The sequence below is a fragment of the Sceloporus occidentalis genome, unplaced genomic scaffold, assembly GCF_023333645.1.
Source record: "Sceloporus occidentalis isolate IW3139 unplaced genomic scaffold, rSceOcc1.0.p SCAF_1, whole genome shotgun sequence".
NCBI lineage: Eukaryota > Metazoa > Chordata > Lepidosauria > Squamata > Phrynosomatidae > Sceloporus > Sceloporus occidentalis.
Window position 1 is genome coordinate 79,802,023 of NW_028316981.1, and position 21,759 is coordinate 79,823,781.

Below are 21,759 nucleotides of genomic sequence, written 5' to 3' on the forward strand. Positions count from 1 at the left end.
TAACACTCTATCTGGTGGAGAAATCTGAAGATATTCAATATGTGCAAACATTTATATACTGTCTGCGTTAGCCTAATCAAGGCATTTGGCTGAGTTTTCAGTTTTAGAAAACCTTGCTGAGGATGCAAATCTACATTTCATCAGCTCCTGTTCTATAGCATACAGTATTGGGTTAATGCCTTACTGGAATGCCAAAAAATAAAAACTTATGAAGCTCACTTAGACAGGGCTACAGCACTGGTCTGCTTAGCAGTGATTCTCCCAGGTCTCAGGAAAACTTTTCTTCCCATCCATGTAACTTGAGGTCTAGAGGGAGATGGGATGGGAACCTACGTACATTGAATATGTAACACGGGCCATACTTTAGTACGGAATTATCAAGGGAAGTGGGAAAGTTATTTTTTTTGAACTTCAGCTCCTAAAGTAACTCTGCTGGCTAGTGGATTCTGAGAGTTGCAATCCAAAATGTAATTCTCTCCAGCACTGCTGGAAATATACCTGTCTGAAAAGCAAAATTAAAGAGAGAGAAAAAACTATTAATGCTAAGCAGAGCTGAGACAAACCAGGACAACAGTTGACAATGTAAGAAACTAAATTTAATGAGATAAAAAGGGAAGCAGAGACCCCTAAACATTACATATACACCTAGCTTTCCAGCTTCCTTTATATCCACTGATGTGGTTATTGAAACAATCCCTCCCAGTCACTAACTATCTAAAGCAGACTCAATGGAGTCTCTATCTAGGCCAGTTTCTCAGGTCAACAACTTCTAGCCTGGAAAGCTGGATCTTCAGGTCAGAAAGATTCTCCCATCTCTGTAGACATCAAGGATGTGAGCTCATGGAGGAGAAGCAGGAAAAATCATGGGAAGAACTGGAACTTGGGAGAATTTGGTTTTTTGCAATGCCCACAATCCCCTAGTCAGTCTTGCCACACAGATTGGGGGATTGTGGTACTCCAAAAAATAAGTTTCCCAAGCTCTGAGAAGAACTCTCAGTCCCGTGCCTAGTCTCCCACAATTGGAGGGGTCTTCTAGGACTTGTCTGTGGCACTCGTGTTCTTGTTGGTTGTCTTGGGGGTTCCTGTATCTCTGCTCAGCATAGTGACCAACCGGTGCCTGAAAGCACCCGCTCCTCTTGCCTTAGGTTTGGTGTTCCCTTCACTTCCCCTGGCTGCCTCTTGGTAATCCAGCGGGTGAGGAGGGTGCTGGATCTCTGGGGAGGAGTCAGCCCCTGTAGTAGGACTGGGGCAGGGATGGCTACTAGAGCGCTTGGCAGCCACAGGGCTGTTGTCGTAGATGGGGGAGGGCTCAGTGCTGATGCTGATGCTGCCACTACCTTCAAGGGAGTCCCTGTAGCTGAAGCCAAGAGACTCAGATTGGAGGGCGCGCTGCTGCTCCAAAGCACACAGGTTCTCATAAAGGTGGTCAGAGAGTTGGCCCCTCTGCTCCTTGGGCTCGGCTTCCACCATGCCACAGGGCTGAAATAAGGGTGGGAAGCTCTTGCCAATGGAAGCATAGATGATGGGCAACTCAGGAGCAACCTTCTCAGGGGAAGCTGAAAAGCTATCACTTGGAGGCACTGCTGGGAGACCCACATCTACAAGTCCCACAGGGGTTTTCTCATACAGAGGTTCCTTTTCCTCCAGGCTCTCCATGTTTGTGGGCCAAGGACAGCAGCTTGCTTTCTGCATAGAGTCTGGGACTGCAGAAAGCCCGGCTTTCTTGTCTCCATCCATCAGAAGAATGGCTTTCTGGCGGTCTATGGCTGCTGAGATGGTTGTGCAGATTTCTGCAGCCCGGACAGTGCTGAAAGTAAAGAGGCCTTCTCCTGAACTGCAGCGCCGCCCTGCTTCAAAAGAGAATGTAGTCTGGAGGGAGAAATGCAGGAAAAACACACAGAGAAATATTTTTTCAGGATTCTTATATTTTGTTATATTTTAATGTTTTTTCAATACGAAATGCCTATCCCAGATAAACTTAATCAATTTAAACAATAGGAGTACAAAGGCCTCTGTACTGTTTATGATAATTTTTATAATAATAAACCAAAAAAACATGTCAGCCATGGGTAGTGAGAATCTTTAGGCTTTTAGCAAGAGGATTTCCCAGCCTCGTTAACCAAGATCTTCTATATGTCTATGTTCCAAAGCTAAGTGGCAGTGTAGAATGAAAGAGTAAATATTTCACCACCAAAGGCAATTCAACAAGATTTCCCACTCACAACTGGTGTTCAGTAAAGAACATTTACTTTCTAGGCTTCATCAGGGAGCTGCTGTCTATACTAACACCATCTAAGCTTATTTAAGGATGTGTAAGCAAAGGCAAAAACAATCATCACAACAAAATAGGATCTGAACAATATCTCAACATAATTTACAGATAATTACAGAGAAGAACTATGGTCAGAAGCAATCCAGGGAGAATGCAAGAAGACATTTTCAGTGCTCAAAAAGAAAGAAAAGGGATAATGGATAAAAGAGGAAATGAGTCAAATAGTAAAGGAAATAAGAGGTGCAAAACAAAAGGGAGATAGGAACAAAATCAGAACCATGAATGCAACTGTTCAATTACTAGTGCATAAAGATAAAGAGAACTACTATAATAATCAATGCAGAGAAATAGAAGTCAACAGCAATAAAGGAAGAATGAGAGATCTGTTCCACAAGATAAAAGAACTCAAAGGGAAGTTCAAACCAAAGGCCAGGATGCTCTATGATAAGAAGAGGAACATACTACAAGACTAGTAGAAATAAAAAGATGTTAGTTACAATACACAGAGCACTATATAAAAGAAATTAAACAATGAATGATATGTGGAATAAAGAAGCATATGAATATGAACCCCAATTCTAGAAAGTGAGATGGAAGCTGCAATAACAGAAACTGGGAAGAATAAATCATCATGAATGAATGAATGAATGAATGAATGAATGAAGGTTTATTTATATACCGCCGTTCCAATGATCACGGCGGTTAACAATAATAACAAAAACAATAACAATACATTATATACAATAACAATACAGTCTCTTCTAACTCTATGATTCTATGATTCTATGATTCTAAGATGATATTACATTTGAACTGATAAAATCCACATAGACAGTATCAACTCCAGTATTAACCAAAGTATGCCAACAAATATGGAAAACAAAACAGTGGCCAGCAGACTGGGAACATTCACTATTCATCCCCAACCACAAAAAAGGGGAGTCAAAAGACTGCAGCAACCATAGGACCATACCATTACAGAGAGTGAGAAATCTCAGAGATGCGAGGGGGTGCAGGAAAGGCAGAGGCACTAGGGACCATATAGCAAACATACACCAAGGTGTATGCGCACCAAGGAATGCCAAAAGAAAATCAGCTTGTGCTGCCACTACATCTTGACTACATTGTGATATTTGATAGTCCTGATGAGAAATCTGTACTTAGGACAAGAGAGAACTGTTAGAATAGAATATGGAGAAATAGAATGGTTCCCAATTGGCAAGTTGGTCAGGCAAGGCTGCATATTATCACCCTACTTGTACAACTTATATGCAGAAAATATCAAACGAAGAGCAGGTTTAGACTCAGAAGACAGTGGAGTAAACATAAGATGAAGGAACATCAACAATCTAAGATATGCACATGGCACCATACAACTACTGGAAAAGTACATGTATCATGGACTTGGAATAATTACTAAGGAAGGTCAAGGAAAAAAGTGCAAATGCAGGCTTGTTGCTGAACATAAAGAAAACAAAAATAATTTCCATGGAGGATCTACATAAATTCAACCTAGACAATGAGAAAATCCAAATAGTTAAAGGTTTCCATAGCTTTGATCAAACATTGATCAGAAAGAAGACTACAGTCAAGAAATAAGAAGACAACTAGGAATGGAAAGGGGAACCACAAAAGAACTGGACAAGATACTAAAGAGTAAAGATATACAACAAAGCACAAAGTTAGAATTGTCCAGTCCGTTGTATTCTCCATCACCATGTATAGATGTGATATCTGGACAGTGAAGAAAGTAGATGAAAAGAAAATGAACTAATTTGAGATGTGGTTCTGGAGAAGAGTGCTGAAAATACCATGGACATCCAAAAAGACAAACAAATGCGTCCTAGAACAAATCAAGACTGGACTCTCCCTGGAAGCCAAGATGATTAAACTGAGGCTGACATACTTTGGCCACCTAATGAGGAAAAATGAATTATTAGAAAAGACAATAATGTTAGGAAAAGTAGAGGGCAGGAGAAAGAGGAAAACCACATGCCATATGGATAGACTCAATCAGTGAGGTCATTGGCCTAAATCTGCGGGACCTAAGCAGAGCAGTGGAGGATGGGGGTGTTTTATACACAGGTTTGGCATGAATCAAGGTTGACTCAAGGATAGCTAACAACAAGCAAAGGCATACCAGCTGCTGCTCTGCATTTCTGATTATTGTGAGGTCAAGCACTATATGTCAGTACCATCTGTTTTGGGGAGTGTAGGCAGACAGTGGCACTCTGCACTCAGGCTGCAGAAGAGGATAGGCTGCCCTCCATCTTTGAGTCACCCTTGAGGATTTTCAGTAGAGGTCCTATAATACTATTGAAGGCTGGTGGCTTCCATGTCAGTGGGGAAGTGAATCTGCTCCAGGTTGCAGTCCAGATTTTATAGTACAGTACTCTCAAATGTGACACAGCTGTTTTGGAATAGGGTTCAGCACCTTGGATAGCTCCTTTAAATTTCAGATAAAACCTAGAGTTTATTCATCCCCACTGATCCAAAATCCACTAGTCATGAGTGGGAGCTTCCTAATCAAACCCAGGTACAGTACAGCAAGACTGCCATGTAGCCGCTGGAACAGATGTCTACCTTTTCCTGGCCAAATCGTCGAAGGAAGGCATAAGGCCAGGTATAGATTGCTTTCCCAGACTGCACATCCTTCAGCACCAGCTGCTCACGTAAAGGTACTATCAAGTAGTTTCCCTTCAAGTGACATCGAGCAGAAGCCTCGGTTGGGAATACTGCCACAGGGTATTCCCATGCTGCTGAGAAGAGATTGCAAGAAGTTACTCTTCTGTTGTGAAGGTCCTCAGTTACAAATAAAAGAAATTCTTTGTAAAGTCTGCACCAAGAAAAATTACACGCAAAAAACCTACACAAACTAGAGGTTGCAGAAACCAAGGGTAACTACTTATCTATGCTTACCATGCAGCAACTGGGGTTTACTGTGGTTGGACTAGCAATTGGATTTAGATCCAGGTCAAAAGGTAGTTTGCCACAGAGCAAGGAACCTTTGGCCCTGGGGCAAAATCTGGCTCTCCTTGGGTCATGAATCCAGCTCTCTGGGCTTCCTGAGATGACCATGCCTCCTTCCCCATGACATCATTGTTTCATGGTTTTCCAGCTCCAGTGTCTGTTTTTTCTCCCTCATTATAAAAGGCTTTCCTAAAGTTTGGTTACTGACAGTAAGCACTTTAAGTTAAAATAAGATGGAGTTTTCCAGTCCCACATTTTACTATTACTAGATTTCACTCTTCCCATGAAAAACTTATTTGAAATTAAGTTTTGGCTTCAAGATGAAAGAGGTTCCCCACTTTTGTTTTGAAGCATTCCCAGCTACAGCAAAGATGATCCTGAGCCTGGATTTCCCAGAGAGACTTTCTTCAAATGTGGCCAATCACATTTAAAGGAAACCGCAGAGAAAAATACTAGGTGTACCTAATCACTTGGCTGGTTCCAAGACCTTCATCCTAAAACTTGGGCCAGGAGGACACTTACTTTCCTGCCAGGAGGAGTAGATAGTGTTCTCTTCCATTAGGGGCTGTGGGCTGGGAGTGTTCACCATTGTATTGCATGGGGCAGGTGTTCTCTGCAGTTAACAAAAAAGAGAAAATGAATTAAAAGAGAGCATTCCTTCAGATGAAAGCATCGCAAGGTTCCAAAATCAGAATGCAACATCTGGGCTACACATTAAATCAAGGGTTGACAAAGTGTGGCCCTGAGACTGCACCTCATTTCCTCCAGATACCCTAGATTATCCTTTTCTTGCCCAACAAAAGGGTGGATTGCCTCTCTTTCCAATTAGCTTTTTAAATAAAGTGTAGCCCCCACCCAGAATGTTTGTGTGAAGAGTAAAGGAAGTTAAACTGGCCCTATCTCTTTTAAGCTTCCGGCGGGCAGCCAAAACAGTGCTACTCTGCATGGCATTCAGTATTTCAAAGTTTGATTCTAAGATTATTTTAGACTGCTTGCAGGAGTTTTTAAAAAGTATTTTGAGGTGTTTTGAAAATATTTTTATGATTGTACTGTTTTAATTGGTTTTTATTTATTTATCTCCTTGGGAGCACTTGTGGGCTGGGAGGCGATACAGAAATACTTAACATTAAAAATACTTGTTTTTCAAAATACTGGACTGTCTCATATTAATATGATCTCAGGAACAAAAACCTTGGCTCAAACACCTGCTCCATTTGTTCTGCCTTGAACTATGGCCAGAAAGAAAAAAAGCTAAGAAAATCAACTCATTTGAAATGTGTGCAGGAGAAGAGCTCTATGGATACTGTGAGCTGCTAAAAAGATGAACAAATGAGTTCTGGAGCAAATAAAACTTGAACAATCCCTAGAAGCCAAAATGATTCAACTGTGATTGTCCTGTTTTGGTCATATCTTGAGAAGGCAGACTGACTAGAAAAGATAATAATGCTTGGAATAATGGAGGGCAGCACGAAAACAGGAAGACTGCTTTCTAGATGGATAGACTCAATCAAAGAAGCCATAGCCCTGAGTCTGGAAGACCTGAGCAGGGCTGTTGGTGATAGAGAGACTTGGAAGTCTCTCATTCAGGGGGTTGCCATAGGTTGAAGTCAACTCAACAGCAGTTAACAACAAAACAACCCATGGGCAAATTCTAGCACTGTGTCCATTAACTCTTCTTGTGTATTGTACATTTATTTATTCCTAACTTTTATTATTCTTATAAGCCACTAGAGCCATGTAACTCTAACAACAACACACATTTTTCCTTTATTTTTGTGCCTTTGGGATATTAGACAACAAGCCTGCAGGAACGGGATCTTTCTCAAGAGATCAGTTACAGGTGCTGTTATCTATGAGAATCCTTCCCTTGAGTCACTTTCTCTCAGCCTCAGTTCTGTTATCAGTTCTTCTATTGTCATCCACAAAGTGCTCTTACTGCACAAAGAACGTCCCCATTTTTATTATCTTGTTTGTCATGTAACAGCCTTGGAAACTAAGCTGCCATTATCTTCATTGTACATGGGAATAAAGAAGACATTACCAAGAGGGAGAGTTAATTAAAGTGAAATGAACTGTAAATCTCTTTGCACATTAAGTTGAAATTCCTATACATTTCTTACTTAGAAGAAATCGCATGAAAATTATTGAAGGTATTTGAAAAACATGGGTTTTAGGAACTGGCAGCAAATGGTATCATGCTTAGAATTTCCAGTGCTTCATCATGATCTGTCTTCCTAGAGAACATGAAAAATGTTCTTTAGAAGACGGCCTAAACACTTACTTTTAAGACCAAAGCTTGGAACAGTTACTTTCTGGATTACAACTCCTCAAATCCCTCAAACATGGCCATTCTAAACTGGGGATTCTGGGAACTGTGGTCCAACCATTATTATTTTTTCCAACTTTCTTCATGGCAAATTTTAAAAATGCAGTTGCTTTAGGACCCACCTAGAGACCTATTGAGTGGTCAGAGAGCATAACCCACTGTAGCAATGTAATCTAGAACATCTGCATACAACCCCACAAGAAGCTTATAGTATGGAAGAAAGCCAATACTAATAGAGTGTTTAAGTTGGAAAATATCTCAGAGGTTGTCTACTTCAACCTCCTACTCAGCGCAGAGAACCTGCAACCAAACACAACTAGGGTTAAGCAGGTGAGTTGCAGTTTAGCTTTTTCCCATCATGTGTTGTACAGATGATGGATGAACACTAGGAATCCCTCCTGTGTTGTCCGTGTGAAGTAAGGCATTCTGATGGAAATGAAGTTGCTGGGAAATCCCTACCTGAAAAGCCACTTTGCAGATACACTCTATCCACTCATCTGGTTGATCTGCTGCCAAGAAGTAGCTGCGCTCCATCATGCACAAGCAGATTGGTGCTGTGTCCTTGGGTGAGCTGTGTTCCCCAGTGCGTTCCACAGAGACACAATCTGAGAGGCGGATCACTTTGCGCTCCCCCTTCCGCAGCGTTGCCTTCTCCGCTTTGACCCCTTCACGAGTTTCAAAATACTCTAGTCGTGCAACACCGGAGGGGCTGTCAGCGAAGAGCTGGGCCCACACTTTCCTCCAGGTCTTCTATGAGTAGAAGCAAAGTGTGGCAGCTTACAATCAGGGATATGTTGACTCTGGGTAGCAACACTCCAGGCTGGAAAATTTGCCCAGAGGCAAGTAGCAATAGGAAAAGAGGAAGCTATCTGGCAGAAATAAGCCAGTGACCCAGACAAAGAAATATATAGTCATCAGGCTGTTTACTAGAAGTAAGACATAGTCTAAAGATTCAGAGAAGTACAAGAATGTCTGATGCAGAATTTAGTACTCCCCTGCCCCCCGCGCACACACACACACACAAAGGAAAGCCTGAAAGTGTGTATAAAGTGTCTGGTGAAATGTTAATTTGACAGGATGTATGGCTTCTGAGCTCTCAGCTATGATTTACTGGCCTTGATTTCTTCCAGCTCCCGCCAACCTTAGTCTTAGTTCCCCTCCTTCTTTTACAACTGGAATATAGCAGCAGACTAATGTCTGTGTAACAAATTAAACGCAACTGCATATGGAGTCCATCCATATATATAACCACTAGGTTGCTTTGTTCTGGTGACCAGCAAGTGAGAAAAAACCTGTAGAATGCATCACAGAAGCTACCAACACTTTAAAGGTCTAATCTCCATCCATACAGAGGGGTATAATGAAAACTGTAGACAACTCCTTTTCTTTTATTAGTTCTGAAGAAGAGAACATTTCAGCTGGTACTGCTTGTCACACAACCAGGTAACAAAAAACATCTGCTGAAATCCCCTTTTCTACACAACCAGCAAAAGGTACAAGAGTCCCCTCTAGCTTTCAGGTGGGCAATTCTAAGGGTACATCTCCTTCTGGAGAAATTTTATTTCTGAGCTAAAGCACCATAGTCAAGGATGGATGGCAGGACAAAGGCTGGTTGAACAGATAGAGACACAGATAAACATGACACTCCTCCACTGTTGCACCCACATTGGGCATCAGTGCACAAAAGCACCCACTAACGTTCTGTGGAAATGAAAGAGAGAACATTTTGCTGGCTATTAGAAAATATGGTCAGGTTGTATACTAAGCCCAGCAAACATTCAGGGACAGTGATTGCCACAATGCAGAATTTAGATACATATAATATATTTTTATATCCATCCATCCAATCTATCTGTAGGCAAGAGGTTGGTACAATGGAGGTTTTCCCACTAGTACTCAGAAATACAAGACAGACCCAGAGATAGTAAGGACAGAAGCTCTTTCTCCCAATCTATTCTGAGGTAGGGGTGGGGGTTTGAGGAAACTATATAACTGCAAATCCAGAATAAACCTGCTTGGCTGCTAGTCTGCTGCATCTTTCCTCTGCAGCATTTCTTTCATACAGAGCAGACGATATCCTTTTGGTATTCATGGAGTTAACTGCAGGCTACAGATACTTCCATGAACTCAGGTTTGCTGAGTAATCCATAACAACAACCAAAAAAAAAAAAAAAACAAGGGTCAACAACCCAGCCTGAACTCTTCCAAGTCAAGCTAGAGTACTTTTAGTCTCACTCAGCAGTAGCCATCTGCCTATCACCAAACTGCCAAAGATATGGACAAGGAATTTTGTAATTAAATTTCTTAGCAAAGTAAGGTATGTGTGGACTAGTGCCCAAGAGTGGAAGCTGAGAGTCAGAAAGTCTCCAGTTTGTCTCTTCTGACAAGGTTACCTAGGGAATTATGGAGGCAGGAACTCCTATTTAGGAGTCGCTGCTAGGCTGAATCTAAGTGGAACTATTTGAACACTTCTCTCCAAATCTTAAAATATGATTGCCCTGTTGAGGTCTGGTGTCATTTGACATTTGCAAGTGGGTTTTTAAGCAGGTGACTGAAAATGAGAGAATCAGTGAACCATTTTGTCTGAGGAATCACACCACCTCTTCTTCACATGCAATCTGACCTCTGGTTCCACAGCCAATGGCACTCTTGGGAAGGCTGAGGCTTGACTTCCATTAGCTGGCAACTACAGGAATGTAGTTGATCAGAGCAAGGGAGGGGAGAGCCAAATGAATCTCTGGCCCCAAGGGTTAGGACACAGTAATATGGCAAGCTAATCAGCCATAAAAACATGGCTGCCAGCACCAAACTACAAGGGCTTCAGTTCTTCAGAGTTCTCCTACAGCAGGACAGAGACCAGACTTTGGGCTTCCTAGATTGAAAGGCAGAAGCTATCAGAGCCAGACCTGAACATTAGTCAGAATGTGTGTCTAGCCCAGTACTGCATATTCTGCATACACATAAACATTCTTCAGAAACACCATTAAATCACACGTTACTTTAATTTTGTAACTGAAATTATTTACAGTGAAAAGCAATGCAGCACTTGGTTTTAAACTCACAATTTTATAATATGAATAAAAGCAAGATGAAAAACAGATACCAAGTAAAAACAGCCACTTCCATCTTGCATTACAGAAGCCCAACCTGAGGCTCTAGAGAGAGAACTGGGAAAGTGCTAGGTAACTGCTACCCTGAATCTAGTGGGACGTAAGAACAACTCCAGAATCCATCTACTTACACAGCGAAGGCTCCCTGGGACAGTCCCTCCTTCTCCCAACTCAGATAACTAATTTTTACCTTCCCAAATTTTGGTTGCTGGATAAAGAGGATCCCATCTTTCACAGGGTGCTCCATGGAACAGGCTCCAAGCACACAACCCAGTAAGGAAGGAGGAAAAGACTGCTGAGGCTGTGAGCTCTTGTGGCTGCCACAGGAATGAGTCAGTATGTACGATAGCACTAGTGACTTCCTCTACCCACTGACTTCCCCTTTTGGGTCTGCATGCGCACTGGGACAACGAACAGAGGAGCCCCAGGAGGCACACAGGCAGTCCCAGGGGACTTTTGATTCAACAAGTGTTGGTGGGTAGCCAACACTGTCTTTCTACAGCTGCAGAGAGAACATCTGAGCAGAGCCTACTGGAGGCACAAAACAATAATATGAACAGATGAAGAAAAGCTATCTAAAACGTCAAAAGTTTTATTATTGGAGCTGAAGAATGCAGCAGCAGAACTCCGATTACTGGAAGCTTGGAAATATTTCCCTTTTACTCCCAGAAATTCCCAGTCAGCATAGGCAGTGACAGAGGAGTTCTGGGACCTGAAGTCCAAAGAAGTAACTTTTATCTGTGATTATATGCTACTCTGTTCCTTCCTTCCCTTCAGAGCCACCTGCTGAAGAGCATGGGGCTTGCTCAATCCTGCATGACAACAGTTACTGATGCAATTAATGATTGCAGCACTGGACTGTCACGATCAAAAGAAAACAGCTGAACAGTTTAAAAGGAAAACTAGGTTTGAAGAGAGCCATTTGCAAGTATACATGGCTAATCTATGCCCAAGCAAGTGCCAGAAAGCAGCACAAGGCATCCGCTTATGTACATCTGCCAATCCACAAGAACTTGAGAGACAGGACAACCTTCATGGCTTCCATTTTGTCTAGGGCAGGATCAGCAACTATCACAACAATGAAAAAGCAAGAGGCTCATAAAGGCAATGAGTTCACTGGTATCTCTTCTTTCCTATGCCAGCTGCCAATAGTCCACCCCTCCAATAAGGTACAAGTGGCAATTGAGAAACATCAGCCTCAGGACAGCAAGATCTGTTAATTTCCCTGGCTGTCACCAGCCAAAAGGCAGTGTCTCTAGAAGTCCATGGAGCTATGAGCTAGATAATCCTTGCGTCCAATATTGCTGACTTGCTTGGTCTGCATGGCTTCTAACTTGGGGCAGTCAGTGATACGATGACCCAGACCTCCACAGAAAGCGCAGCCCCTCTCTCCTGGAAGATAAAAAAAGGGGGAGGGGAAGAAAGAAAATATATTGTCAATTCACGAGTTCAGGCCCACAGTAAATCTGAAGTCCATGCACAATAAGCATCCACACTAAGCATTCATCATGTCTATGCCAGGCTCCATGGAGCATGACTGCAAGATGTTTACATTGGTAAAGGAGAAGCAACACATCTGGCCTTCCTCTGGTATTACTGTCTGATCAGTCCTTTTCCAGTCAGCTCCTTCTTGAGGCTACTATACAAACAAAGCCTTTGAATACTTGTGATATTATTGAAAATATGAATGTACAATCTGTAGAGCGCATATGGATCTTCCAAGTCATGGCTCTCTTATCCGCACAACCTTCGCCACCATGATCGCTGCTTCAAGGCTGGAATATAGCAGCTGGGATACCAATGGCATTGATGGGGTAGATAAAGATTAAGCTCCCTGTTTCCAACAACCGAAGGGCATTGTCCCTGCTCTACTCATGTAGTAATGGCAAAGCAGGAACCCTCACTACATTACTGGGTGAGGGAACCTTTAACCTCCCTTATTCCACTTGTGTAACTTAATTCTCCTGCCCCCAACCAGTACAGGTGTATTCCCAAGTGAAGCGCCCGGCCTCTTTCTACCAACACTAGGTGGTCCTCAAGGCCGATAAGATTGTGCAATGTCCATCCTTGGTTTAAAATGCAACATATCAATGATAGACAGCAGTTGTTCCAATTTATCAACATTAGGCTGTTGACTCTCTAAGATTCTACCAGTCTTTCACATGACACTTGGGTGGTTTGCAGGTCTCTACTCCATTTAGCCATTGCTGAGGTTAAGCTGTCTTCCCACTGAAACTGCACATCAACTGCATCAGACCATCCCCTCCACCATTCCCCGACCCCAAAGAACCAGCCACTTACCTCCAATGTCCAACATGGATTCATCTCCACAATGCAGCACCTGCAGCACAGGCGGCACCTTTTGCTTGGCCTCCAGCAGCAGTGCCTTCAAGTCCATGAGCACAGACTCATCTGGGAACAAAGGAAACAGGCCACCATTTTAGAAAGAAAAGAGTAGGCACTCATTCACCTAGTCCCAATTACAGGAAGCAGCAGAAAATTGCCTACATGTGAGTAAGGAGCCATCCCATAAAGAAGGCAATCCTAATAGTCTCAAGCCACCCACAAACCATATCCTGGCTCCCTAGCATATTCTATTTTCAGCAGTGACTCATAGGGAAGTATGGCTCTGGCTGACTCCTCCAGAAACTCTCATGATACAAGCAAACATCCTGCCAGCATGGGTTATCTATTACACATCCATCACACACTTGCACAGCAGCCCCTTTTGGTTCCTCACCACAAGCTTTGTTGATGAAGGTGGTGGCAATGCCAGTATTCCCTGAACGGCCTGTACGCCCAATTCGATGAACTGGAAAAGAAAATCAGACACAAAATAAGAAATCAATTTCAGGAAAACCTGGTGGCTGCTTCTTGTCATAGGAGCAACAGTCCTAATTCAGATGGCCATTCTACGACTCATATATGTCATAACTGTTTAATGAAGAACAGCAAGCCAAATTCCACTGGTTTAAGCCTTTCCTATTCAAACAAATGTCTGAATATGGCTTCAAGTAGAGCTCCTTCATATGAGAAGCTCCTTTGCACATACAAAGATCCTAGCAGATGCAACTAGGAAGGCCCAAGTCCTTGAGGCAAAGCTAACTTCTCTTCCATACCATAATTTTCTATCTCCTCAGGCATGTCATAGTTGATGACATGCTGGATGGCTGGGAAGTCCAAGCCTTTGGATGCAACATCAGTGGCCACAAGAACATCCTTCTTGCCATCCCGGAAGGCCTCAATGGCTTTAGTTCGTTCCTCTTGGTCTGTAGGATGAAAGAAAACATTAGTAGCAACAGCAAGAGGATTTCCTATTGTTCATAATACAAGGACTACAAGAGTTTCCATTCTCTGCAAAGAATTATTCACAATCCCAGGACAAAAGGACTGTTGTCTTCCCAGACACATTTCATGAAGTACAAGAGTAAACAGCGCAACAAGCCTCTCAACCCAAGCTCTTGTTTCTGTTGGTGTCATCTCTAATATGTCACAGGAAGGGCAGGGGAACAGATTTGTAAAACTCTCAGATATGGGATAGTATTTCACTAGGAATACAGCTCATTTTTAGTGTGATTAACAACAGAAAAAAGGGGGTTGATTCCAAGTTGACAGTGTTAACTCAGCTGCACGACTAAGAATATAGGGCCACTTTTTTCCCCTGGAAATTTGCCTAGAGCATTGTCCACCTTTGTAACCAAAACATTCAATTTCTCATCTTTTCCTTGTGTACTCAGTGAAAATTATACTGTTAATGCCAGTGACATCATTGGTTTGCCTAAAAGGTATTTTAAAAATAATTTGTGTGGAACATTAACAGAATGCCACAGCCAGTAATGAGAACCCCTAAAGGCCTGATAATGCCCTTCGGGTACTTCTAGAGCCTCTTATAATTTTTGACACTCTTCATACTCTGGTAGATCATATTCCATAATCTAGTGGAAATCTTAGCTCTTGTTCAGTCTTGAGCAGAGTTTCTTTCTATTTAATTGAACAGCTCTATAGAGTTATGAAGTTGAAAGAAAAGTCTAAGTGTAGCAAGGCAATGGTGTTATGAACCCAAATCCTTCTGCTGTATTTGCAGATTGGTGCACATTTGCAGTCTGGCCATGTTTCCTCTGAATAACACCAACAACAACAATGTTGACTTTATAACCTGCCTTTCCCCAAGAGTTGAAAATAAGTATATTCATATCTAGATTCATATTGACCTTTTCCACCATGTATGGCCACAGCCTCCACACCCTTCAGCAACAGGTATTCATGGATTGCATCTACATCTGCTTTCTTCTCAGCAAAAATAAGAACCTGCCAAAGAAAAAGGAAGGTACTGATAAACAACTAACACCCTAAGGGAAAAAGCATAAATCCCTCAGTCTAAGCAGAGCTCCTTTTCAAATCCAGATTCAGATGACAGCAAATACTGTTAACAACCACCTGGTAGCTGCTTATCTCCTGTTTTAGAAGAAAATCAGACAGTTCCAGCTTGGATAAATACATCTGCTCCAGGACTGACTGGCACTCACCGGTGGAGGGGTCTTCTGTAGACACTCAAGCAGATATACCATCTTGGCTTCTTCTTTCACGTACTCTACCTCCTAGGGACAACCAGAGAGAAATTTTGAGAACCACCATGGAGAAATGTTCCAGTGAAAAAAAGAGGAAGCAGACAGCAGCAAGGGCTATTTGATGAAGAACTCAGAAGAGCTACCACAGTTGAGTTCAAAAAGGAAACTTAGGCGCCTTACAGACGGGCCTAAGCGGCGCCATCGTTGCGCCAGGAATACGCGCGAGGGGCGGCACTTCCGGATGCGTCTTGCCCCTCGTGCGTATTCCGTACGGCAAGATGGCGACGCCCTATACAGACGGGCGCGGCCATCTTGATGTAACGGACGCGCAGTGTCCGGACGTCTAAACCCGGAAGAGACGTCGCGAGTGCGCGCTTTGGCACTTGCGACATCTCTTCTGGGTTGCCGGAAGGAGCGCGATTTTCACGCTCCTTTTTTACAACGCGGGGGAGTCGTGCGGTTTGGCTGCAGCGGCTTCCCCGCGCTGCAACCGGCAGCGGCCCAAGACCGCCCCTTTTGGGCAGTCTGTAACGGGCCTTAGGTTCAAATTCCTAAGCAGCCATGAATTTCAGTGCAGGATTTTGATGAAATAATAACAATAAATTAGGTGAGAAGCTTAAAACCACACCCCTCTGAAGAACAGATAAAAGACACACCATTCGATTATCTACATGAGTTCAGATGGCACAGGCATACTCATCAAGTAAGGGCCCTATGAGCGAGTGACACACCTGTATGACATCCAAACTGGCAGCTCCTGCACGTCCCACATTGATGGTGATAGGCTTCACAAGAGCACTCTTGGCAAAATTCTGGATCTTCTTGGGCATAGTAGCACTGAAAAGAAGGGTTTGCCTTTGGCCCTAAAGATGGTGTGGGAGAGAAATATTAGTAGGCAGGTAGAGAGCTAGGGACATCCATTTTGACAATATAATGAGTGCAAAAATGCTGATTTCAAACTATATCTGGCTTTTATAAGAGGATAATTGAAACTGGACATAAAACAGAATAACAGTCTTAGGAGCACTGTTCACGTCCAAGTAAGGTCCAAGTATTGTACTAGGAAAGAATTTTACGCACTGCAAATCTTAGCTTTTATTTCTAAAAAGCAGGTTTCTAGCTGAGGAGTGGAAACCATGTGGCCCTCCAGATGTTAGACTTCAAATCCCATCAGATTTAGCCAGTAGGTAACAATAAGGAATGCTAGACCTTCAGTCAAACAACATTGGTAGGGCTGCATGATCCTCACCATGTTCTAGTGCTTGTAAATGCAAAGGTATGTTTAAAAGGCATAGGCAATGCCTGCTAAAAACTCAGACATCAGGGAAACATTAATAATAATAATAATAATAATAATAATAATAATAATAATAATAAATTGTTCATTTATTAACCGCTTTTCCAATGATCAAAGCGGTATACAGAAATTGTTAAAAACAGACAATAAGAACAGTAAAAACCACATCTTAAAAGTAGATAATTAAAATAGATTAAATGCAAGCAAAATTTTAAAACATCCAATGACATTGTTAAAATCAAAAATCATACATACTATACATCAATAGGGGAATATATTCTTAAACGGAATTAGGAGGGAAGGCTTGAAGGAAGAGATGAGTTTTTAAAGTCTTCTTAAAGGCTTCCACTGATCCACTAAGACGTATCCCTTCAGGTAAGGCATTCCATAGAGAGGGCGCCACGGCCGAAAAGGCCCTTTGTTGAGTGGACGCCAACCTCACCTTAGGTTAGTTAAGAAAGAGTTTTCCAGAAATTCTGAGTGTGCGGGGAGGATTATGCAGGGAGAGGCGTTCCCTCAAGTAACCCGGGCCCAAGCCATTTAGGGCTTTAAAGGTAATAACCAACACTTTGTACTGGGACCGGAAACGAATTGGCAGCCAGTGTAGAGATTTTAAAATAGGTGTTATATGATCAAATCTTGTTGTGCCCATAATTAGCCTGGCTGCTGCATTTTGGATCAGTTGAAGTTTCCTAACCTGATACAAAGGTAGCCCCATGTAGAGCGCATTGCAGAAATCCAAACGAGAGGTTACCAGTGCATGTACTACTTTTTCTAGGTCCCCCCGGTCCAGACAGGGACGCAGCTGGCGTATCAGCCAAAGCTGATACCAGGCACTCCTGGCCATCGCATCTATTTGAGATGATAAACATAGGGATGGATCCAGGAGTACTCCCAAACTACGTACTTTGTCCTTCAGGGGAAGTTTAATCCCATCAAGGACAGGATGACAAATTTCCCTGCCCGGGCCAGGCAAACCTATCATGAGTACCTCTGTTTTCTCTGGATTCCAATCTGAGTTTGTTTTTCTTCATCCAACCCATTACTGACCTCAGGCAGGCATCCAGAGGAGAGATGCCATCCTTAGTCACTGTGTCAGTCGGAGACATGGAGAGATAGATCTGGGTATCATCAGTGTACTGATAACACCGAGCTCCATGGCTCCGGATGATCTCTCCCAGCGGCTTCATGTAAATATTACATAGCATGGGGGACAGAATGGCGCCTTGAGGGACGCCCGATGTAAGCTCTCTTTTCCGAGAGCAGCTGTCCCCCAGCCTCACCATCTGGAACCTTCCCAAGAGATAGGACCGGAACCACTGGAGCGCAGTGCCCCCGATACCTAATTTTCCCAGGCGCTCCAGAAGGATACCATGGTCGATGGTATCGAAGGCCGCTGAGATGTCCAAGAGCACCAACAGAGTTATATCTCCTCTGTCGGTGGCCAGACGGAGGTCATCGACTAAGGCGACCATGGCAGTCTCAACTCCGTAGCCCACCCTGAAACCAGTTTGAAATGGGTCAAGATAATCGGTTTCATCCAAGACCGCCTAGAGCTGAAAAGCGACTACCCTCTCAATCACCTTGCCCAAAAATGGTAACAAAGAGACAGGTCTATAACTGCTCATGGATAGGGGATCAAGGGAAGGTTTCTTCAGCAAAGGCCTTACTATTGCCTGTTTCACAGATGTTGGTACAATGCCTTCCCGAAGAGATGTATTTATTATTTGGTGGAGAGCAGATGTTATAACATCTCCTCCCTGTACGGTCAACCAAGAAGGGCAAGGGTCAAGAGGGCAAGTCATCTTTTTCATGCACCCAAGGAACTTGTCTACGTCCTCGGTACTCACAAACTCGAATTGATCCAGAATAACCTTGTTACCAGAGGCGCTGGATACCTCTACTAAAGGTTCTGCTCGAAAATTGGCATCAAGATCAGCCCTTATCTGAGAGACTTTATCAGCAAAGAAGTTGTTAAAAGCGTCACAGCAGGCAATAGTTGGTTCAAGTAAAGGGTTCTGGGTGGCCGGGGTTAGTTAATTCCCTGACCACCCTGAACAGCTCTGCCGGACGAGACTCTGCTGACGCAATCCGTGCAGCACAGTACGCATCCCTGGCTGCACTGACTGCCACTCCGTAGGAATGCAACAGGTTCTCATGGAGTGTTCTGTCAGATAATTTCTGATGTTTCCGCCAATAGCGCTCTAGCCGTTGCACAGCCCGCTTCATATGGCGAAGATCTTCTGTATACCAGGGTCTTTTCTTTGGAGCAGGCCGGCAAGGGCGCTCGGGAGCGATACTGTCTATAGCCCCAGATAAATTACTATCCCAGTTATCAACCAGGGTTTCGACAGTATCACCATAGTTCCCAAACACAATACCCTCTAAGGCGTCTTGGAACCTTTTGGGTTCCATCAGCCTTCGAGGGCGGACCATTATAATAGGTCCACCACCCCCGGGGGGGTTTTGGATAGTGGCATCCAGTCCTATCTTGACTAGGAAATGGTCCGTCCATGACAGGGGGGAGATGGCATTAATTCCCACCCACGGACGTTCTCGGACCGTACTGAAGACAACATCGAGTGTATTACCAGCACAGTGTGTTGGCCCTGAAACCAATTGGGACAGGCCCATGGCTGTCATGGATTCCATGAACAACCGAGCCGCACCTGTTGGATCTGTTGAGCCGGCCTCGAAGGGGATGTTGAGGTCCCCCAAGACAAGAAGCCTGGGGGACTCCAACACCAGCTCCGAGACCAGCTGTGTCAGCTCGGCCAGGGAGTCTGTTAGGTTACGGGGTGGACGATAAACCAACAGAATCCCCGTACTGTCCTTGGCTTTCAGGGTCAGGTAGATGCACTCGATGTGCCTCAGTTTCGGTACCGAGTTCCTAGTCAAGGTGATGTGACTTTTATGGACCATTGCCACTCCTCCCCCCCGCCCACATTCCCTAACCTGTTCTTTCAGTGTATACCCGGCTGGGAGGGCATTAGACTTTTCAGGGATAAGTAACAATGCTTTAGTGCCATGCTCAGCACCTTGACCTTCATTAGCAGAGAAGAACAAATCATGCAAAATAATATAAGCAAACTTTGCTCAGTTTGCTGCTACAGGAAGTATATTTTCTTGACTGAATGTGTATGGAACTTTAAAGCAAAATATATACATTCCACCAACCAACTGCGCCACAGTAAATACCACCTAGGACTCTTCTGGAGAAAGACTACAACTAAGTTCTGCTACGAAGAAAATGCCTATATGTATTTGAGCAGGTACCATTCACTGCCTGGTGCCTAATTTCGACAAAGAAGTATTTTAGGGTGGGGTCCCACAGGGCTCTGTCCTGGACCCAGTGCTATTCAACACCCTTTATCAATGACTTGGATGACAGAATTGGGAGCATACTTATCAGATTTGCAGATGACACCAAATTAGGAGGAGTAGCTAATACTCCAGAGGACAGGATCAAAATTCAGAATGAGCTGAATAGACTAAAAAGCTGGGTCAAAGATAACAAAATGAAATTCAACATGGAGAAATGTAAGGTACTGCACTTACTACGGAAAAATGAAACGCACAGATATAGGATGGGGACACCTGGCTGATCGAGACTAAGTGTGAAAGGGATCTAGGAGTCCAAGTAGACCACAAGGTGAACATGAATCAACGGTGTTATACAGCAGCTAAAAAGGCCAATGCAATTTTAGGCTGCATCAATAAAGGTATAGTGTCTAGATCAAGAGAAATAATAGTGCCACTGTATTCTGCTCTGTTCAGGCCCCACCTGGAATACTGTGTCCAGTTTTGGGCACCACAATTAAAAAAGGACATTGAGAAACTGGAGTGTGTCCAAAGGAGGGCAACTAAAATGGTGAAGGGTCTGGAAACCCTGTCCTATGAGGAACAACTTAAGGAGCTGGGGATGTTTAGCTTTAGAAGAGAATGTTAAGTGGTGATATGACAGTCCTGTTTAAATGTTTGAAGGGATGTCATATTGAGGAGGGAACAAGCTTGTTTTCTGCTGCTCCAGAGAACAGGACCCGGAACAATGGATGCAAGCTACAGGAAAAGAGAACCCACCTCAACATTAGGAGGAACCTCTTGACAGTAAGGGCTGTTCAACAGTGGAGCACACTCCCTCAGAGTGTGGTGGAATCTCCTCCTTGGAAGTCTTTAAACAGAGGCTGGATGGCCATCTGTCGGGTATGCTTTGCTTGAGAGTTCCTGCATGGAAGGGGTTGGACTGGATGGCCCTTGTGGTCTCTTCCAACTCTATGATTCTAAGGTCAAAATCTGCATACCATATTTCCCTGAAAATAAGACACATTATGGCTTATTTTCAGGGGATGTCTTATTTTTATTAAGTATGGTACAACAAGCTACATTTATTCAAATATAGTTAAGTCGTCCTCTTCTGGAACATTGTCATAATTCTCCAAACCCAGAATTCCATCCTGAATTTCTTGCGACTCCGTTTCCTTTAGAACCATTGGCCCCAATCTTTCCACTCGCTTCCTGTATCCTTCCGTTCCGTCTTATTTTTGGAGTATGGCTTATATTGCGCAAATGCTTAGAAATCCTGCTACAGCTGATTTTACAGGTATGTCTTATTTTCAGGGAAACAGGGTATCACATGATCTAACCTGGATGCCTCTCCCTCTAATTCTAGGTCTAAGATAAAGAGAGAAAGGCATCTCTTCCTTTTCTTTCTGACTCCTTTGCATGTTCCACAATAGATTCCTGCCCCCCCCCTCAAAAAAAAGCTTCCAAGTCAAGGCCACCAAAAGCCTTATGCATAATTTAGGCATAACCAGTAGCAGCAATTGGGAATGTTAATCTGGCTGCTGTGACTAGAAATAACAGAGCCTGGAGCATGGAAAAAACTCACATAAGCCAGAGGAATGAAAGAGAAGCAGAGAAAGTGTGCTGGCCACACCTCTGGCACCACAAAATATGTGAGTGAAAGAGGAGCAGAGTCAAATAAATGCCATACTCTTTGGGTTAGAGTCAGGAGGACAGCCCACCAACCATAGTACCTTGAAGTAGGAAAAGATGGTGCGGATGTCTCCCTCAAAACCCATATCGATCATTCTGTCAGCTTCATCCAGTGCCAGGTAGCGGCAGACGTCCAGGCTGACCATCTTTTTCTGCAGGAGATCCATTAGCCGGCCTGGGGTTGCCACCATCATATGCACCCCACTGTGGGAAACACAGAG

General features: G+C 43.4%; 2 protein-coding genes across 3 annotated transcripts in view; both read right to left on the reverse strand.

The window, feature by feature from the left end:
• Positions 1-631: 631 nt before the first annotated feature.
• Positions 632-10,934, reverse strand: DOK3 (docking protein 3). The gene is made up of 5 exons (XM_089527126.1): positions 10,869-10,934; positions 8,028-8,318; positions 5,765-5,855; positions 4,856-5,028; positions 632-1,869 (listed from the first exon to the last, which is right to left on the reverse strand). Exons 1-5 carry the CDS (start codon positions 10,923-10,925, stop codon positions 1,033-1,035), a joined length of 1,449 nt encoding a protein of 482 aa, XP_089383252.1. The 5' UTR covers positions 10,926-10,934; the 3' UTR covers positions 632-1,032.
• A 999-nt stretch (positions 10,935-11,933) lies between these two features.
• Positions 11,934-21,759, reverse strand: part of LOC149321696 (putative ATP-dependent RNA helicase DDX41) — a 29,910-nt gene continuing 20,084 nt past the window's right edge. For both annotated transcript variants that reach the window (XM_089527114.1, XM_089527107.1), the window contains 8 exons: positions 21,580-21,742; positions 15,978-16,109; positions 15,205-15,276; positions 14,890-14,986; positions 13,798-13,947; positions 13,419-13,490; positions 12,980-13,090; positions 11,934-12,070 (listed from right to left, as the gene is read on the reverse strand). In XM_089527114.1, the coding sequence (XP_089383240.1) occupies positions 11,934-12,070; positions 12,980-13,090; positions 13,419-13,490; positions 13,798-13,947; positions 14,890-14,986; positions 15,205-15,276; positions 15,978-16,109; positions 21,580-21,742 (934 nt within the window). The remainder of the gene's footprint in view (positions 12,071-12,979; positions 13,091-13,418; positions 13,491-13,797; positions 13,948-14,889; positions 14,987-15,204; positions 15,277-15,977; positions 16,110-21,579; positions 21,743-21,759) is intronic.

Bases quoted from the DNA above. Each gene is read 5' to 3' on its own strand.
- DOK3 (XM_089527126.1), bottom strand. From the start codon at position 10,925: ATGGAGCACCCTGTGAAAGATGGGATCCTCTTTATCCAGCAACCAAAA. The intron at 5,856-8,027 runs GTAGGGATTTCC...TGTTAACTGCAG, and splicing joins TCTGCAAAGTGGCTTTTCAG to AGAACACCTGCCCCATGCAA. The intron at 1,870-4,855 runs GTAGACATCTGT...TTCTCCCTCCAG, and splicing joins GACGATTTGGCCAGGAAAAG to ACTACATTCTCTTTTGAAGC.